Genomic DNA, 21,702 nt, shown 5'->3' with positions numbered 1-21,702 from the left:
GATAGGAACACTTAATGTGAAAGGCCTCAATTCACCAACCAAGAGATCACTTGTGGCAAGGGAATTCCGTAGATCCCAAATTGACATCCTCCTTCTACAAGAGACGAAGTTCGCTAAGGGAGAAGAGAGGGGGATATTAGGGAAAAAAGGAGGAAAGGAATTCTGGGGCTCTGGCCCACTTAGGAAGGGGGGAGTCGGAATCTTGGTCAAAAATGGAATTAACTTTGAAGTTGAAAAGACTTGGTCAGATGTGAGTGGGCGTGCCCTCCTGATATCCGGGAGGATCGCAAAGGTCAGAGTGACAGTGGCAGTAATATACTCTCCCAACACGGGACAGTCCAAATTTCTAGAGAAGACAATACCCAAAATAATGTTAGAAGCATCAGGCCAGGTTGTCCTCGGAGGGGATTTTAATCTGTGGGCAGACCCGACCAAAGACTGGGAACCAGGTAACCCTGAGGCAAAAAACCAACCGAGAAGTGATTACACGGGTCTCCCTGACATTATGGAGATATATGATCTGCAAGATGCATGGAGAACTAAACACCCGCATGATAGAGGTTACACATTTTACTCCAATCCACACAAAACCTTTACCCGGATCGACTATTTGTATCTCACCAAGGACCTCCTCGAATCCACGATGTCGTCAGAAATCATCCCGATAACGTGGTCAGACCATGATATGGTCCTGTCAGACATAAAATGGGCAGACTTGCCTGTTCCAGGAGGAAAGTGGCGCTGTAACGAAAGCCTGTGGAAGGACGCAGTATTTAAAATTGAAATGGCGACTGAAATTGAGGAATACCTTAAACTGAATAACAATGGAGAAGTCTCCAAGCAAACAGTATGGGAGGCGGGTAAAGCCACTTGGAGAGGTATCCTAATACGTGAAGGATCTACCAAGAAAAGGGAAAGGAGGATCATCGAGCATAGGCTTCGGTCTGAAATACGCAAACTGGAAAGCGAGGATAGGGGACACCTAGGAGCAGATTGTGACAATATTAAAATAGCGCAACGTAAAAGGGAAGAACTGCGATTACTGGAACACGAGAAAATCGTACGCAAACTTCGATTTCTCAAACAAAAATTCTATGAGAAAGGAGACAAAGCTGACGCATTACTGGCAGCCAGATTAAGAAAACAAAGAGCGGAACGAAAAGTGAAAGAGATAATTGAAGAAAATTCTGAGACCCCCCCTATCCCCCTCACCATACCGGAGAGCTTCGCCAGCTTCTATGAGCACCTGTACACCTCAGAAGTGACCCCAGGCCAATTAGACACAGATCACTATCTCTCCCTGGTAGACATGCCCAAAATTTCACGCTCCGAAGCTGAACTGTTGGAATCCCCGATATCTGAACCCGAGGTCCAGGAAGCGATTAAGAGACTCACCGTAGGCAAATCCCCTGGTGAGGACGGGTATACCGCAGGGTTTTATAAAACCTTCAGCGCTCAATTTACACCATTCCTGACCGAACTCTTCAATGAGATACTAGAAACAGGGACAGCTCCCGACTCTTTCATGAAGGCCCTTATAACAGTAATCCCGAAAGAAGGAAGGAACCCCAAACATTGTAGCTCATACCGCCCAATTTCTCTACTTAATTTAGATGCCAAAATCTACACCAGGGTGCTAGCTGCTCGGCTAGAGGTACTAACCCCCCACCTGATACACAATGACCAAGTCGGGTTTATAATGGGTAGGCAAGGAGCCGATACCATGCGCAAAACTCTCCATCTCATTCACTCATCACCAGAGCTACCAGGTAACCCTGCCCTATTGTCGATAGACGCAGAAAAGGCCTTCGACAGAGTGGAGTGGGGGTTTTTGTGGGCAGTCCTTAGCAAAGTAGGAATAGGGCCGAGATTTAGGAAGGGTATACAAGCTGTATATACATCCCCCAAAGCGTCTATTTCAGTCAACGGGGATTCCTCCAGGTGGTTCGGACTAGGACGAGGTACTAGACAAGGATGTCCCCTCTCTGCGATTCTTTTCGCGCTCTCCCTGGAACCCCTAGCCCAAAATATACGAGCCAGCTCCAGAATAGAAGGCATGCGATTGGGGGCCAGGGAATACAAGATAGCGCTCTATGCAGATGATATACTCCTACACATCACTAACCCTTCTACATCCGTCCCACATGCTCTCCAACTAATAGAAGAATATGGCCAACTCTCTGGGTTCAAAGTGAATAAGTCTAAATCAATATTATTCCCTTTGCAAGGTACACATGAAGAAAACGAAACTAAGTACTCCCCCCTTGGCCTCAGACTCGAACATTCAGTTCTTAAATATTTAGGCATCCAGATCACTAAAAATTTGGCGGATTTATATGACGCAAACTTCCCCCCCCTCCTCCGTAATTTTTCGGCTGATCTGCAAAGATGGGACAAGCTCACAATCTCGTGGTTAGGGCGGATTAACGCCATTAAAATGGTATGCCTTCCCCGTTTCCTGTACCCTTTCCAGATGTTGCCTATCGAATTACCAGATGAGTTCTTCACAGAGGCCAAAAGACTCATGTTGAGATTCCTCTGGCAGGGGAAGAAGGCGAGAATCAGATATGACACCCTAACGCTCCCAAAAGACAGAGGAGGAGTAAGCCTGCCCGACCTGCGAGGATACTATAAAGCCGCACAACTACGTGTCCTCATCCCACACTTGCGTGACCACAACCACCTCCAGTGGATCCACATGGACAACCACTATTTCTCCCCAGCCACAGTATCAGAATGGTTATGGACCCCCCGTAAGAGAATCCAGCGGAAAATCAAAGACCATCCAATACTAAGTACCTTATGGAAAATCTGGCAACCAGGCAAAGCGATGAACAAGATCACCACCTGGCCGTCCCCACTGAGCCATTTATGGTCCCCTGGTATGAACGACCAAATACCCGACGTAGGTAGATACCAGTCCTGGTATGAGGCGGGCCTCGAAAGAGTAGGGCAACTTCTGAAAAAAGACACTTTCATATCTCTTCCGGATCTAACTGAAGCCCTAGGAATAAGCCCACTATCCACTTTCCAATTCATCCAGATAAAAGGAGTCCTCACGAAACCTGCATGGAAGGAAAAACTCCAGAGAGATCTCACCCCGTTCGAACGAATCCTGGACTCCAAATCTGAACAAAAGGGTCTGATATCCCTGATGTACAGGGAACTCATCGAAGCAGGCAATGGATCCACGGAACATCTCAGAAGCCGATGGGGAAGAGACTTGGGAGAAGAGATAAACCCTGAACAATGGGAACTGATGTGTAAAGCAGCATCCAATACATCCCTCTCTAGCCAATACAAGGCACATGCCATCAAACTCCTACATCGCTGGCAATACGACCCACTCAAGTTGTCCCGGATGTTCCAGACACTGAGCCCAAGATGCTGGCGAGACTGTGGAGAGACAGCCGACTACTGGCACATGTGGTGGACCTGCCCACACATAAAGGTCTTTTGGGAAGAAGTCCTAACGTGGATCAAAGACATAGATGGCATACAAAGAGATACGGACCCACACCTGATTCTCTTTGGACTAGAGAGAGACGAGGACGGATGGACTAGACTCAGAGGTCTTGCCCCACAGTTACTCCTCGCGGCCCGAGCGCTACTTGTAATAAAATGGAAATCCAGAACAATCCCAAGTAAGAAAGAATGGATCTGCCTAACCACCAACATCTACACGATGGAGACGATCACTGCTTCACTACATAATAAAGCGCCACAATGCGAGACCCTATGGTCGGAATTCCGAAGTAAACATCTTTCTGAGATAACGGACTCCCAATCAGATAATGATACTGGACCCTGATTTAAAACAAAACCTGATGGCCTTCATTGAGAAACGGTGTTGACCCTAGAACCAGAAATCTATCCACTATGGTTATATTGACGAAGAAAAATGACGCCGCTAAGATGCACGCCCTATTGGGGGGAGGGGGGTGGGAGGGTACGGGTTATGTTACTTTCTTTGTTACAACCAAGGAACGGACTTGAATATAGTAACGATCTACTGAAGGAAATATTCTAATGCTGTTTCTTAAAATGTAACCAAACGCCAATAATGCTGTAACAGGCGATATGTTTCATCTGTTTTTCTTTTTGTTGCCTCAAAACCAATAAAACCAAATTTAAAAAAAAAAAAAAAAGTGCAAAGTGACATGTGGTTGAGCGAGTAGTAAGTGTAGTTTGTTTGTTTGTTTGTTTATTTTATTTCTATAGTGCTCCGGACCCGGGAGTAAAAGGGCACTTAGTACAAGTTACAAGGCACAGTACATGGTAATAAGCAGTAATAGTTGAATAACAGTTATATACAGAAAATACAGACAGTGGAGGTAATAGCAACCAATAAAGACAAAAATAAGACATGTGCAATATGTACAATTTATAGCTAAGTCTAACTTAAAGGTTGACTTTTTGTCAAAAGCCACCCAGTGGCAAGTTTCCTGAACGACTGGAAGGATTTGGATGACTTAATATTCAGTGGCAGGGCGTTCCAGAGTTGGGAGGCGAGGACAGTGAAGCTCGAGCCTCCGGCTCTTTTAGAGGTAAATCTGGGTACTGTGAGGCATAAGGTATTGGAAGATCTCGTGGTTCTGATGGAAGATTTCAGGGTGAATTTGTTAGTCAGGTAGGGGGGGCTAGATGATTGAGAGCTTTGTAAGTGAGGCAGAGGGTTTTTAGATCGATTTTGTGTTGGATACTGAGCCATTTGCATGTAGTTCTGGTGGCAGAGATGTGCTCACGCCTGGGAATGTTTAGCGCTGCCCGTGGCGCATTCATTTGAAGGACTTGGAGTTTACTAATTATCGCTTGGTTAGCCCTTAAGTAGAGGCTATTACAGTAATCTAGCTTAGATTGTGTAAGAGCTCTAGCTAGTGTGAGGCAGCTGTTAGAGGAAAGAAATGGTCTAGAAGCTCTAATTAGTTTTCCTGTATAGGCAGTGGCTGAAGCTGTTGAGTTGACTTGCTTAGTGAGGTTAATATTGGCATCGAGGTAGAAGCCAAGTGTTTTCACGTTTTTGGCGACCGGGGTGGTATTGCCATCAATTGTGATGTTGGAATAGTTGGGACTAAGTTTTTGTGTAAGTTGTTCGGAGAAGCAACAATGAGCAGTTCAGTCTTCTCGTCGTTCAGGCAGAGGCCATGTGTGGCCATCCATGCCTGAATGACAGAGAAGATTTCATTGATCCTGGCTACATCGTATTGTAGTTGCCCAAGATGGTGAGGAGTATCTGGGTGTCATCCGCGTAAGTTGTGTAGGTGACACCCAGACGATCCAGTTAATCAAAGAGGGGCTTTGTAAAGATATTGTATAGGGTGGGTGAAACACATGAGCCTTGTGGGACACCGCAGGTGATAGGGATGGAGTCTGCTGCTGCCACTGGAGAGAAGACTGTCATAGTTCTATTGGCCAGGAAGGACTCTATCCACATGACAGCAGAGGGGGAAAAGTGGGCGGCCGAGGAGAGGTGGTTGCAGAGTATTTTATGGTCGACCAAGTCGAAGGCTGCTGAGTGATCTAAAAGGAGTAGGATGGCAGCCTTACCCTTATCTTTAATTTCGTCAATCTGACTTTTAAGATCAACAAGGGCCGTTTCTGTTCCATGTTGAGGCTGGAAGCCTGACTGACGCAATCCAAGTAATTGGTTGGACTCTAGGTAATGCTGAATTTGCAAGTAAGCAACTCTGTCAAGGATTTTTAACAGGAAGGGAACGGTTGTGATAGGCCTGTAATTTGTGGGGATGGCTGGGTCCAAGGTCTGTTTTTTTAGTAGCGGGAGGACCCAAGACTGTTTCAAATTGTTGGGTACCGAATTGGTGGAGAATGACACGTTTATGAGCTTGGAAATGAAAGGGGCGAGGTCTCTTGCTGCATCTTTTATAATCTGTGCGGGACAACTGTCCCCTTTGCAGTTTGACGGTTTGAGGGAGGTTATGATTTTTTGCACTTCTAGTACGGTTACTTTTTTGAAGGTGAAGCCATCATTAGTGTTAGGGGTGGTAGGTGGGCTAGCGGTGGGGCTACTATTAGAGAGTTGTAGTCTTTTGTTTCCAATTTTAGTTTGTAGGCCAGTGATTTTGTTTGCAAGGGCATCTTGGATGCTAGTGCACCAGAGTTGGTCCTTCACGGACATGTCCGTAGGGGGATTGGGATTTTCTAACTCCTTCAGGATGGTGAATAATTCTTTGGTATTGGAACTTGCATTACTTATTCTTGTATTGTAGGCTTCCTTTTTAGTGCGAATGATTTCTTTTTTATAAAGGGAGGATGCATTTGTGAGATTGATTTTGTGTTCCTCTGATGGGTTCATTTTCCAAAGGGTTTCCATTTTGGACCTTTTATTTCTTAGTATTTTATGTTCTGGTGTGTACCAGGAGTTAAGATGTGCTTTAGGTTTACCTTTACGTAGTTTTAGCGGGGCAACAAGGTCGATAGCTTTGGTCATGGCATTATTGTAGGTCTCTACTAGTGAGTTAAGGTCCGATGTGTTAGGGATCATGTTTAGGGTGGGTAGAACCAATGGGATGAGGGTTTCAGCGGTGATGTTCCGCTTATTTCTCGTCAGACTTGCTGGTGCAGGTGGGCACTGTATGTGGAGTGGGTTGTTAGTGCTAATGTCAAATGAAAGTAGGAAGTGGTCGGTCCATATAAGTGGTTGGGGGTCTTTGCAGGTAATGTTACAGTTGTGGGCAGCGAGCCAGTCTAAGGTTCTGCCTTTCTGATGTGTAGGTAAGGTGTTAAGTTGAGTGTAGTTGTGTTCGCAAAGTACAGTAGCAAGGGAGAATGCTGGAGTGTCGTGAGGATCATTGTATCCCAGGTTAAAGTCACCTGGAATAATATTCTGTGATAAAGGTTTAGATTTTTCAGCTATGAGGGAGGTTATATCTTCCTCAAAGGAACCTATGGGACCAGGGGGTCTGTATATTAGTTCCGGGGTGATAGTATTCTTAGGAGTGGTTTGAATTTTAATGGATAAGTGTTCACAGGAATTTAGAGGGAGGGAGGTCACAGATCTAATGTCAAGCGAGGATTTGAATATAAATGCTACACCTCCTCCACGGGCATTAGGTCTGTCGGCCCTGAGGATGGAGTAGTTGAGTTGTCTGGAACCGCGAGGGTTAGAGAGGGACCTGCTGCTGCATGGAGCCAGGTTTCTGTAGTGGCGTAGAAGTCCAGGTCTGCTCAGCGGATGATGTCGGCAATTTCCGTAGGGTGGGCCACAAGGGATCTAACATTAAGTAGGGCACCTTTGAGTGGTATAGAGTTAGCAATATTGTTTTTATTAGTGACTTTAGTTGTAGGATTGTTGGTCATTTTGCTGAATAGAGTGGGGAGTCTACAGCCTAGTCTGTCGTTACGGGTCATGAGGTTAGGGTAGGCAGTAGGGCGATGTTCTAGCATATTGTGTGATTTCTGGATATTGTCAGAATGGTCATCTGTGGCGAGGTTCAGTGGAGGGTTACCTAAGGTAACGCTGATTTTAGTACTGTGGTCTGTAAGTGCACTGTGGGGGAAAGGAGGTAGGGATGGCAGGAAGGGTGTGGGGCAAGGAACAGGGTGGTGTCTAGGACAGCCAAGCTTGGTGAGTCCATTACTGAATGGGATATAACTGTTTCTGCTACATGGCGTGTAATCAGGCATAATGTAGAAAGGGAACATGATGAATACTAGCCAGGCTGGCATCGTTTAGATATAGATTCGGGCGGGATGATGAAGGCACTAGAGGGATGGTGGATGTTGTTAGCTGCGCTGGTGCTTGTAAGCCCTGGGGCAGACAGGCTATTTAGGTAACGCTGGATTTGAAATAGAGGCACACTAGAGGCCTCATAAAGGCAATGATTTGTGTCATGACATTATTAAATGTCATAATCAGTATACCATTATTAGTATGCAGCAATTAATGTACATGTTTATTGTTATTGGTGGATGTATTACATACCCATTGAAATAACAGCATCCAACTTATCAATCAATTAAGTATTTATGTGTATAGGTTTAGCTGTGAGTTCACCTAGAATATAGTGTCTGTTCTGTATTGAGTGTTGAAGGCATTTAGCCAATGGTGATTATTATCACTGAGTTAGTGCATCTGGGAAAATTAAACGGTATATAATGCGCAGTTGGCTCCATGTATACATTGTGTCATTCAAGCATTATTTATAATTACCACATCAAGATGGTATGGCTGTTACTTCAGAGTACCAAGTGTGAAGCAAGTATAAAAGTAATACTAACTGCATGGTTCCTAACGTTTATCTATGGATATTAATCATTTGACCAGCTGGTCGTGATATTTGTAGGTAGTGGCCATGCAGGTTCATGAGTTGGTGAGGCCTAGTCTATGTGCTTCCTAGATAATACATAAAGTGCTGCTAGGGCCTACACGCGTGGTTTACCGTATTACGTGGGGTAGGAGGTGATCATGATCTATGTTAGGATTAGCATTGTTACCTCTATTCTAGTATTGGCTCAGTTTATTCCTACATTTTCGTACCCTTGTGGGCACCTTCTGGTTGCTACTAGGAAACACTTGGGTGTTGTAGATAATCACTGAGTGGAGGATTAGGTTCTTATTAGGGTTTAACAGCCGTGGGCGGTAATGTGTCTACGTACACACAGTGCTGTGCTCGGTCCTGTGTTTCTAAATACTAGCACAGAATTCGGATAGTGGATTAAGCCCTAATGAGTGGTTATGGCAATGGTCGGTAATGTGTCTGCGTACACACATTGTATGTATTGTACGCTGTGCTTGGTCATGTGTTTCTAAATATTGGCAAAAATTCAGGTTGGGTAGTGTCAGGTGATTGTAAAGGGGGGTCATTCATTTTCCAAGTTAAAACTACCTTGCATGATGCTGGTGCACTCGTGCCTAAATTAGGGCGGTGCAGTTAAACCTAAAAGAGTTTGTGCAATCCGTGGTTAACCCTACGCTATCATACTGCATCCTGTTCGAACTGTCCTTTACACAAGCTGATATAGTTGGTCTGTTAGAAGCGTCTAGATACGTTGGGGCCCCCCAGTTATCCATAAAAGGTCTAGCGAGAGTGAACTGTAATTATTATCATTAGTCCTCAAGCCTACAATTCCGGTTAAATTGCAATCTCTTACTTTAGTCAAAATTCTATGTTGGTTCACATCATGGTGCAAGGAGTAAGAGTTCCCCCCAGCGTCCCGTTTATCTTTAAGGCTCGGTGCCTCTAGCAATTGCTATGATAGTCTGCTGGTCAATCTGTCCTGTCTGCTCTGATACCGTGTTCTACTCAATATTCTTAATACGATTCCTATTGGCTCGTTGCCTAGTGCATGGATTGGCCAATAGTATGGGTTCCCCAATTTGCCTGTTCAGTGATGTGACCTCCATTCCTTGTATGTTTTCTCTCTGGGATTGTAAAATGATTATTACGGTTGCCTGGCGATGAATGCATTGTGCATTCACATTTGTTAGATGGGGACTCAAGTGGGATATACATACTCAAATTTCCACAAATCGGACAGTGTAAAAGAAGATATAGTAAGATGCAAAGCGGATCTCAGTCTGTGTATCTGTTGTCATTTTGCTAATGTGCAAATTAACTATTTGACTACTACCAGGAGACCTGGCATTCCCATAGCTGGCATTAAGTTGCCAGTTCACGTTTTACACATGTATAACATCTGCTGATATGTGTATCTGGGGATTTGCACGTTTTTACACGTGCATAACTTCTGCTGATATATGTAGCTTTGTAAAGGAGGTATTTGCATGCACTGTTGCACTTGTTAGTCTGATATACTGGGTATGTACGTGTGTGTTCTTTGCCTCCCAGTAAGAGGCCTCCGGTACTCTGGATTATTTTGGCTGCTTAGCTATCGCTGAGTTAGTCCTTGCCTGGAGTGCCAACTCAGAACTGATGCAAGAGCTCCCTGTTGCGTTGTTCAGGGATGCAGCCGCTCCACACTACCAGGGGGTACCAGGGACACCACCAATGTTCACCTTTGGAGGTTTGAGGGGGGCTCAGGTCCAGATCTCATCCCAGTGGGCGAGGAGCGCATGTACTATGCTTCTTGCATGTATGCGTTCCGGGTGGCCTCTCGAGAATGCGTTTTCAATGCACCTAGGTGTACACTGCCTTTAGGAAATAACCATTTACATTTCAATTTTTGTGTTATAAAAGAATGGTCAATCCAAGACGTGTCCTCTAGGAGGTATAATATTCTAAATATTTTACAGATGTGAAGAAATGTGTTGTATGCTTCCCAGGGATATCGTTGTTTGTTCTGCTGTTATGCATGACTAATCCCTCAGTTTAGGAAGAATGCAACCCAGAAGTGATCATTCTTATTGCTTCTCTTTTGTAGCAGTAATGCTTCCAGGATACTTTCTAAAATCCCTTCCCCCGTTTTATCCAATGTACTATTAATAGGACATTTGCAAGAGTGGAGTGGCCACTAGGTTATCTTGACCCTCATGTTTTAGATTAAGTCTCGGTTCGAGCGTACAATTGATGAGAGTGAGGTGCCACAGAAATTATATTCGATTTTGTTAGCATAAATTTGCTCTTGGTTGCGGTCGATTCTAAATTGCTTCGTAAATAATATCATGTTATTTATGATCGTGCACCTCAAAGACCAAAGTAAAGTAACACTCACCTAGATGGAGCTTCTTACTCAAGCCTCACATTCTCATCCTCTCCATGTGCTAGCTGTGACAACTGTGCTTTGCAGCGCTGCGCTGGCGAGAACTTGTTGTCTCAGGTAGTCCTGTACCAAGCTTCTCCCACAGCGTGAGTTACAGCGATAGTCGGCTAGGATAATCAGGGCAGTAGGATTTTCCACACAAAACACCTCTTCGGCTCTGAGATAACTCCATCTTGCAGTGCTTCCAAAGCCCTATTAACAACTGCTCTTCTCTACCCCTCGCTCCACCGCCATGTCATCTTTCTATGCATGTGTGTGAGGCACACATTCACTGCATCCCGTGCACATATACATTAAAAAGGGGTCTCTCATAAAGTTATGTAACATATTTAACTGACGTTTTATATCACGCTATCATGCTTGCATTAGAAAATACCTCTTTACTGGTTGGCTGGTGGAGCTCAGCCTCACCACCCAGCCATATAGAGAGAGATATGAAAAAATAATGCTCTAACTCATTTTTGGCCCCATTCTGACCCTGCCGGTATCCTGGCGGTAGATCCGCCAGGATACGGGCAAATGTAGATACCGTTTCTGGCACTCTGTCCGGTGGCATTGTCGCGGGATCCCGAGTGCCGGAGTGAAAGTGTAAATACCCATTCATGGAGTCCCATAGGGTATTTGCAGTCATTACTGGCATTGCCAGTGCCGGTAATGAGGGCTTTTTCCCCCTGTACGGCACCTGCCTTACCTCCAGCTGGGGGTAAGGCAGGCGCCCAACCGGCAAACCCATAGTCGGCCAGTCCGGTAAAATGCCGGTATCCATGAATGCCAGCACTTTTTTACTGTACCGGCCGACTTAGAAAGAGGCCTTTATTTCCTGCAAACTTACACATGACGTCAACTTATCAAAAACGGTTGGATAGAATAGAAACATTTTCAATAGATTTAACAAATACATCAATGTTTGACAGTTTCATTTGTTGCCCTTTGACTATCGTGTTGAAATGCAAGTTGCACCTGCATATCTTGTTTTTTGTTGTTTTCTTATTTTTGCTTAAAAGTTTAACATATCTTGTTTACTTATTTTATTTTAAAAGGAAACTCATGTGGATGAACGAGACCAGCGACGATTCCAATTAAAGATTGCTGAACTAAATGCTGTAATACGAAAGCTGGAGGACAGAAATACACTTTTAGCAGATGAGCGAAATGAACTGGTAAATAATTTACTCAAGACAAATCAAAAAGCAAAAGGCAGGTTACATTTCAGAACAATATTTGTTTTAGCTATAAAACATTCTCCAGCAAGATCCCTTCTTCATTGCATACATTTGTTTTTTTAAAACTGTTATTGTGGTGTATGGTTAAATAAACCTCATAACACATGTAAAAAGAAAACATTAATAAAAACATCACACATATCATATAATTCATATCATATAGCAATCATATCAATTACCAATCAATATACCTATACATTTCATAAAATAGTGTCAATTTAAAACATTATCGTATCAATGTGTCTTTTGGTTTCAATTTTAAAAACAATACTACATCATTCATAGAGTCCAATCGATATTTTACATTTTCTCCATAAAATCTTTTCCAAGCATGCAAATCTGTATTATCATTGCTTATTTGCTAATTTCATTTCAATTATTGACCACATATGATAAAGTGCAAAATTCACAAATGTGCAATTACCAGCAAATAGGAACGTCCACATTTGATCTGATTGTATAATGTATATTGGAAATGTTGGTTTAGATAGCATTCAGTATACACCTCTTTTAATTGTGGGCATCCCGTTAGTAGATGCCTGACTGACTGTTTCCATCTCAAGGCCACAAAGTCGACATGTGCGCTCCTCATATTTCATACCACTACTACTTATTCTTGATTACGTTGGTAATAAATCAAATATAAATAATAGCATGAATCTTCTGACTCTGACTCTTTTGTCAAAGTGGTGTATTATATATGTACATGGGGTATCCACTCTAAATCCTTCTTTTACATATAATTTGTATCTGCAAATTTGACCCAATTTATATATGCTTGCATCACGGTGCCAGGCCTCTGTGCATCCTTTTCGTTTTTTCTTCTTTTATTATGCTAGGGTTTTCTTTCCGATATTCATAGCCTACGTCTATAAAGAACTCTTCTACATCGTTAATCCAATCTGTCATGAATATTCTGCCTCCGGCTCCCATTATGATTTAAAAAAAAATGATCATATAGCGTTTACGGTTCATGGTCACTGTGTAGTATCCTGATATAAAAGATTTTTTTTTCTTCTGTGTGAGTAAGAATATGAAACCGAGTTCTCTGTTAATTCCTTCTATCGGCGCATCATTGGGCAAACCCAGTGCCTTCCTCCATAATATTCCATCTAGTCTCCTCATCCAAGCCATTTCCTTATTGGTAAATATGTCCATACCATATAATGAACCCAGTGTTAAGTATGCTTTATATCATTTTATGAAGCCTTCAAGGGAAAGCCTCCCTTCTGTCTGATAAAGCCCATTATGGCATTCATTCTTTTTTCAACTTTTTTTCTTGTATCTTTTTCCAATTGGGTTGCTTTCAAATCATTTGTCAAATGTACTCCCAGGTAAACATATGAAGAGACAACCTCTATTGGTTGTTTTTACATTGCCTATTCAAATATATCTGAAACCCCTGGTATATTTATTTTTATTTGTTCATGATATTTGCATCCAGGATTCAGTCATACTCATTATGTCTTTGAAACATATGCCTTGAACATCATTGTGTGTGCTTAACCACGGCATGTTCTTTCGAATGTAACAATGTTTAACAAAATATTTTGGTTTAGTTATGGAGTGCACTATTTGGTAGTCTGTTGCAAAATTTAGTATGAACATGCTTATTTTAGTCAGTAGTTGTGATTTTAAGTTGAAAAAGGTTTAATTTTGAAAATCCTGTTTAGAAAGCATTATTTGGTGTTTTTAGAAGTGCCGCTATGAAGAGTGTAACAATTACATATTGTATGTTTGTGTTTTCACACTTAGTTATGTGTTCAGTCCCAAATGAGCAAAGGACCTGCATTTATTTGAAATGCCCACCTAGCAATGGTTATTTTTCATGAAGGTTTGTGTGTTTGATTGAACATAGGAGATTAGACAGTAGCAAATTCTGTTTTGAATATTCTAAATAATTCCTATGCTTAGAGAGCAGACCAAATTATCTGGCGAAAAGGAAATAAATTTTTAAGCTAGTTATTGGATGAAACCCATAATTCACAGGATTCAGTTCATCAGTATGACATAATTCTTGAGGCTTATGGGTTTAAAACCTTTTCTGCTAGTGCAATTTCAATAAAAAAAATCATGCACATTAGATGCAATATACAATAGGTGCAACAATTGCAGTTCTTTGCAATTCTTTTCTGTACTCTTAAACTTCACAGGTTTTAGAATACAAGTCCCGCAACCGTAGCTGTTTAACTGTAGTGGTAATCAGGCCAAAACCATGGAATGATCTTGATGTGTGCATCTGACTGTAGGGGTTTGATAGGTTCATGTCTGTGTACAATTGGTTTTCAGCCAAGTCTTATCGATCTTCAACTGGGCTGAGATGGAGACCAATCTCAACGCAACACCACCATAGGCACTCATTCCAGCTGCCAGAGGCATCCTTCAGAGGTCATGTGAACAACAAGAACAAACATAAACTGATCTATGGGCCTAACCTGTGTCTCCCTGACCCAGGTACCGCCACCTAGAAGGGGCTTCAAATGGGATGAGAGGAAGACCCATTTAAACCCAACACCAACTGAGGAACTCATTGTAGCTGCCTGAGGCTGCCTGCAGAGGTCAGGTGAGCCACAAGAATAAACCATTGCTATTCTACAGGCAGATCACGTGACCCCTGAGCCAGGAACAACCATTTTTAAAGGGACTTTCCACCCTCAAAAGAGTCTTCAACTGGGCTGAAAGGAAGAGAGATCTCAACCCAACCCCACAAGAGGTAGTCATTCCAGCTGTCTGAGGCTGCCTGTAGAGGTTAGGTATGCCACAAGAACGAACCAAGGCCGATCAACAAGCTTCTCACGTATGCTTGACCCAGGAACTGCCAAATTTAAAAGTTCTTTCACTCCTCAGATGAGGCTTCAACTGGGCTAACCTTGGGGCGTCCTGCCCTGTGGCATCCAGTTAAGTATAGATGGTAAAGAGCATCATTGATGTAGATCTCCACTGCCTGTTAGCCTGTTTTCCTGGCTTGCCGCTAACCCAAGTTAATGTGTTTGCTTTTTCCTTTGTCTTATTCTGTCCCATCATTCCCAATCCTATGCTCTGCTCTCCATCCCACCATGTCCCTCTCCCACTGCCTACCCATGCACGAACTCTTCAATAACCTTCCAAAAAACACCCTTAGGAAACAAACCCAGACATCACCCACTCAGATAGCTACTATACAAAATCACCCAATGAAAAAGTAACAGACATCGTACTATGCTCCTATCACATATATAATTGGGAGAAGTTGCTGTCCCTCATTCTGAGCATCTGCTCTCTTACCAAACCACAATCAATATTCACCCTTAAAGGACATATCAAACCAGATTCTACCATCCCTATCATTATCAACTTCTATACATCAGGATTGATCCTATGCCAGGCCAACCCACACATGCTAACACATTTTGCCCCCACAATTCCAACGGTACTATGATGAAATCACAATCTACCCAAAACCGCAGTCACTAATTCAAACAACTCCCATTCCACACCTCCACCAAAACTCACAATCAGCCCAAGCAAAACCTATTCAAACAGATAAGACACAAACATAAGAACAAAATGCACACTCTGATTAACCAGTGCCAATCTCATTCCTTCCCCATAAGTCACTCCACACCCAGATGCAGAATATACCAAATCCAACACACCACCCCCACACACTACTACACATTACCAAATCCCCTTTATCACCCTTAACAATTATACACAAAAGCCCCATCACCCAGCTCACATCACTCACAGGTCCCACAAACCTGTTTAAAGACGCTCAGCTATCCAACCAGACAATAACTAAATGGAGCAACACCACATCAACAACACAACTCTTCATACCTCACCAGACCACACCGCCTCTACAACCACTACTCACAAAACCAAACTAGCAGGCCAAATTCACATTGGTTCAATCAATGCTAGATCAGCAATGAAACATGCATACCACATATCAGCTCTTATAGAAGACTTTAATCTAGACGTGTTGGCCATCACAGAAACATGGTTTACAAAAATGACATTATTTTTTTCTTCTTTTTTTCCTTTGGTTTATTACAAACCTTTTATAATTCAACCTAAACATTTCAAATATCACCTTTCATCTTTATCAGTTCCAATATACTTCAACCATTTTTGTCCATTTCAACTTTTAGAGTTTCACTCCAAAATTTCACAACTGCCACAATCAAACTCTGATTCTCCCCAATTAAGAGCCTTTCTCACCATTCCAGGGCTGACAATGTGTCTACTTCTTTAACATAAGACTCCAAGTACCTAGTTCTCAACTCCGATAATTCTCTGCATCCACCTATCAGATATAATGATTCAGTGATGCCCTCTGTTAGGGAGAATTCTCTGTAAAGGCTAAATTCCCAAACCTAGTGAGTCCCCCAGCAGCTTTGCTGGATTATTGGGGTTTATTTTTTTCTCTCCTGCTAAGAGTGAGATTCTTTTGCTCCCGCTCTTAGACATGATTTGAGGTGTTCCTTTAACTTTCCATGTGTTTTATGGGCTATGGGGTCTTTTACTCCATAGGGTCTCGTGTGTTTTTTTGATGTGGGTTACACAGCACCCTCCGTGCCGTAACCCAGGGGTGTCGTAGCGACCCCCCAACATAGACTGCATACCCTGGGACTGACTACTGTCTCCCAGGGCATGTAAAGTCACCATTGGCTTTGCTAGTCCCAAATTATGAACAGAAACCAGTACAAACCATCATATTGTGGACGTACTGGTCGGGGCAATTCGATTGCCCCGGGGTCTGTTGCTCGAGGGGGCACGTCTCCGTCCCCCCTGATCGAGTTTTGGCTGGTGGCAGCGGATACTACTTTTTATATTCAACCGCGAATATATCTCTATGGGATTTTCCCATTGTTCGAGGCTACCAACTTTAATTATTTAATTCTTATAGCCTCGAACATACCACCGGTTTATTTATTTAATATTAATTCGCCGGTGGGTATTTTTTGCCAGAACTCGATTCTAAAATGGCGTTTGTGTTCTCTTCTGTGACTCCAACCCAAGTCGAGCCCTTTGTTCCACTTTTTGGCGGGCTTCTCCACAGAAGCCCCCAAAAGTGGTGCCACTCTGTCTGGGTACACCAGGTGGTGTGGGAGGGGGTTTAGGCACCCTGGACTGAGTTACCTTGGTAATTCAAGTCGTACTCTTGTGTGATTGGCCCAAGTGGTGAGCCGGCCGGCTCACCACTTAGCATGTTTGATTGACAGCTAGGCTGAGTGAATGGGGGTGTGCTGCATAAAAGCAGGGCTTTGGGGACTGGAACTTCAGAAGTCGCCACAGGACCTAAGAATCCGAATGCTGAACCGTCTCACCACTTTTCCCAACGACCGAGGAGATCTCCAGTCCGGAGAGTCTTCTTCCTTCGACTGGTGGGGATAACCAGTCTACCTTCTTTTCACCTTCCTGGAGCATCTCGTGGCCGCCTTGCCTGTGCCAAGCACCCCGGCAACCGGGATACCACGTTTTCACCACCACCGCAAACCGAAAGGGTAGTACCTTTGTACCGGAGAACTCCGCGGCTGGTTTCTTCCCTGGCAGTGCAAAGACCTTCATTCTTCCTCCACGACGAGATCTTCTCTTCCTCTGGACGACGCTGCGACTTGCACCCGCTGCCAGGAGCAACTGCCCCGATGGAGGATCCTCTACATTTAAGGTACCGTGTTCCGCCTGGCTTCCCTTGCAACCGTTTGAACGGGGTGTATTAAATCCTCGTCTCTCGAACCTAGGTTAGCCTGGAACACCTTAGCTAACTTTTCTGCACTGAACTAAACCTTTTTTGAACTACCTCCACAAACTTCGAAGACTCTGTGTAACTGTCTGATCTTGGGCATCTTCCGTCCGGCTCCCTTGAAAGTGGGCCTTGCGCCTAAACTTCCTTGCTCACCAGTAGACTGTGCCTTCCTAAAACTTGCTGTGGTTCTTTAAAAAGTGTTTAGTGTGTATGCTTCCATAATTCTGCTTTTCCCTCCCTTTTTATTTAACTTGTTGGAGTGCCATCGAACGTTAAGCGCTCACCTCTGTCTGGAAATAAGTGGTGTTAACTCAGACTTGTCCAACAAGTAATCAGGGCTGTACATATGATAATAGTGATTGTGTTTTGAACTTATCTTACCAATTTAGTGCTAGTGTGTTTTATAAGAGTGTGTTAAATAAATAAGTATATACTTTTACACCCAAGCTCCGGTCAGTGTTTGCTTGTGCTACTGTATTTCTGTACCTATCTTGTATGCTCTGTATACTGCCTAACTCTTCTTGAGGGTAATCTGACTGCTCAGCCACAGCTACCAAGTGAATCTGTGTGGTACAGACTGCTACCAAGTGGGTTTACTGCCAAACACCTGTAGTCTTAAGTCTTTTGCAGTGGTCCCTAAGGGAACTGCACAGGTTTCTGCCTAACACCCTCTTTGTCACAAAATCTACATTTGGCGACACCAACAGAAGCTGCTTCCGAACATGCAGAACCTCTCTAGATGGCAGAATATTCAGTCTTGTAAACATATCCTGGTAGAAGGGGGATGGACATTTAAGGGGATAAGCTGGTAGTTGATTCAAACCCTCCTTTCAAATGTCAAATCCAAAACCATCTTAAATCTTAATCTTTTATACTGGGCATCAATCCAGTCTTGGCGTTTTAATTTCTCCTTAACTTTCTCCAGATTCCCTCTCAAAATGTCCAATGAGATGTCCAGATATTCTAATCACTCTTTACATCCCATTTGCCATTTGCCCAAAAACAATCCAGGGTTCCTTTGTTTGGATTTCTCAGGATCTCAAACGGGGTAAATAATCAGCCATGATACATTTCCGAAAAAAAGAAATTGACTTACATAATAATATGGATTCAATATATTGGAGGCCCAACTCATATCGAATCATAGACACCAGCAAGTTCATTGGGAGCCTCAAAACTCATCTCCAAAACCATCCTTCTAAGATCCACAGATTTATCATTGCCTCAGATCTGTAAATTAGGATTGGGACTACCCTTTGTTTAAAAAAGATTAGAATTGGGGCGGTTGTGTACTTACCATAGCGTTTGTGTAGAGCCACCTCTTGGGCTACCAGCCTCTTACCCTTTTTTCTAAGGTATAGATACCAACCCCATTAATTTATGCTTAGGTCAACCAAGGTCCACAGATATGTGATTGACTCCACTTCCGGGACCCTCTTTCCTCCCAATGTCCAACAGAATCTTCTCTTTTGTTTTTTCCTACTTTTTGGGCAGCTGTTAATGCCAGGATGTACGATTTACTGATGTTTACTAGAGGCCCAATGCCTCTGCGGGCCTGGCCCCTAGAGACCCGATGGCTTGCGATGACCGCTTCTACAAGCGATTCCTCTTCCTCATGAGCTCCCCTCAATGAAGGGGCTCCTGAAGGACATGAAGGAGCATCTAGGGAGGATAGCTCAGGGGCAACGTGCTCGCCTTGGAAGCAAGATAACATGGATCACCACAGGTTCGATCCCCGGGTCCGTGCTTAGAAACCTCTGGGTACTAAGGACGTTATAAATAACCTAACATATCATATCATATCATATCCCACTAGGTACTTCTCCCGTTCCTCCAGTGCTGCCGGTTCCAGTGCCGGTCCCTCCCCCGGTCCAGGCCCTACCGGTTGTTCTGACTCCTCCACCTCCTCCTGTACCACCAACGCCTCACCCTCAACAGCCGTTGGACCTGTCACCCGCCCCGGTCCTTGATGGGGGACCCTGCTGGCACCTGTGTCCCAGGGCCCAGACTCCCCTCGGTCTGTTAAAAAGGGCGGGCAATGATGGCGACGATAACGACGACGACCAGGATGATGAACCCTCGCCATCTGTTAAGCCCTTCATGACTGCCTTCAGGGCCTGGCACAGTTCCTGGGGGTCCCTCTGCACAAGGAAGCCCCCCAGCAGTCAGGAGTGCTAGCAGAGGTCTTGGGGAAGCGCACCACGACCTGGTCCGGCGTCCCTCTCCAGAAGGATGTTATGCAAATACTCCTTGCCTCCCACCCACAGCCGCATTCCTCAGTGGTAGCTGCGGCCTCCTTTGGCCTCATTACGAGTGTGCTGCCGGACCGGCACACTCCGAGGTCTGACATGGCGGGCGGAACGGCACCCGCTCGCAGACCTTGACGGATGCACCGCCACCATTCATGAATGGTGCCGGTGCATCCGTCCTCCCCATTCCCATTAAGTCCAATGGGACTCGAATGGGAATGGGGAGTAATATTTTCCAGCGCCTGGCAATAGGGAATTACCGGGACCGCCGGGCTGTAGTCGGGTAGGTCCTTATTGCTGGGTGCCGGAAAAAAATTACTCTAGCGGTATTTACCAGCACGGATACCGCTGGACTCATAATGAGGCAACTTGTATTCTAAACCATCGTCTTGGTCATCTTCCTCCACTAGGAACCACCTCCAGTTACCCTCGAGTCTATGTTATTCCATCTCAGGACTGCATCTGCGGCAAGCCAACACAGACATCCTCTTGGCCGCGGCTAACCAGAAGCTGTGGTGGGAGCTCGGGAATTTCTGCCTGACCTCCCTTCAGACAAGCAGGCATCCTTCAAGGCTGGGCTGGCGGATGCCCGGGCCATTGCGCAGGACCTCATGAAGTCTTCGGTCTCCCACATTGACACAGCGAGCAGAGGGCTGTGCCTTGGGATCGAGATGAGAATGATGGTGTGGATACACGTCACTATGTTTTCTTCTGAAGTGCAGGAATGGATCCTGGGTATGCCCTTTGAGGGCGTGGACCTTTTTCATTCATCAACCGATGAGTGGACAAAGAAGAAAACATCCACTCAAACCGGCCAAGTCCTTGGCCGTCCTGACAAAAGCAGGTCAGAAATTCTTTCCTCAGTCCCAGGGCAGGACTGAATTCAATCCCTGCGCCTTCTCCGGCTTCAAGGGATTCCGGGACTGCGGTACACAGAGGCTTGACAGGTTGCCCTGCGACAACAGGAGGAAGCAGCAGAGGATGTTGCACAGGTTTTTCTGCTCCCTCTCCTCTGCCCCTGGCTCTAACGCCAAAAAGCAGTGACGTCAAGATCGGGGCACACAGCTCGCCTGTGGGCGGCCGTTTGGCTCTATTCCAGGACACCGGGAAGTGCCTTGTCAGCAGCCCGTGGATCCTATCGGTAGTCTCCATGGGCTTCAGTCTTCTTCTTCCTTTGTCTCTACCATCCTCTTCTCCTCTTCGTCAGATCGGGTCCCCAGTTCTTTTACGGGAGGTCCTATTGCTCTTGGCGATGCAGGCGTGTGATGCTGAAAATGCCTTATGAAGGGACATTGCTTCCGTGTCCTTGTCCTACCACTTCTGTGTGTGTGTTTTCTGTTTTCTGTCGCTGAGGTCCAGCTGGACCTCTGGCAGTGCAGCTCTTCATGTTTTCCTTTTGATGAACAACACCCATGGGATACCATTATGGCACCCATGGGTGGGGGTACACCCTGGTCCCCCTTATGTATGTTTTTGGGCATCTCTGTGTTGCCCACAGAGCAGGGTATTGGCTGGTGGCAGCTACATGCTGACTTGGCAGTGGCTCTGACTGTCCTCCATTTTGGGACACCCAGGCCCTGCCATAGGAATCAATGGATTCCTGATAGAAGGCAAGATGGTCCCTGTGGCCACGTGGCTTCTATTGCCTTTTACCTTGTTTGCCAAAGTCCTGGGAAGCCCTGTCTCTCTTCCTTTCCTGCTGAGTGGCTCTTGGATGGAAATACCATATATGGCTTTGGGGCTGCCTCCTGTCAGATTGACTGAAGCGTTCCCAGAGGCTGTGTGTTGTGGGTACACCTTAGGGATGGGACCTGTATGA

At 44.6% G+C, this 21,702-nt stretch overlaps 1 protein-coding gene across 2 annotated transcripts in view; it reads left to right on the top strand.

The window, feature by feature from the left end:
* Positions 1–21,702, top strand: part of JAKMIP1 (janus kinase and microtubule interacting protein 1) — a 3,487,328-nt gene that overhangs the window by 1,565,788 nt on the left and 1,899,838 nt on the right. For both annotated transcript variants that reach the window (XM_069631978.1, XM_069631979.1), the window contains exon 8: positions 11,721–11,840. In XM_069631978.1, coding sequence (XP_069488079.1) covers positions 11,721–11,840 — 120 coding nt within the window. The remainder of the gene's footprint in view (positions 1–11,720; positions 11,841–21,702) is intronic.

Source organism: Ambystoma mexicanum, chromosome 6q (assembly GCF_040938575.1).
Source record: "Ambystoma mexicanum isolate Mex_15411 chromosome 6q, UKY_AmexF1_1, whole genome shotgun sequence".
NCBI classification, from domain to species: Eukaryota; Metazoa; Chordata; class Amphibia; order Caudata; family Ambystomatidae; genus Ambystoma; species Ambystoma mexicanum.
Note: the sequence above shows the minus strand (reverse complement) of the source record. Positions and strands in the feature narration are given on the sequence as shown.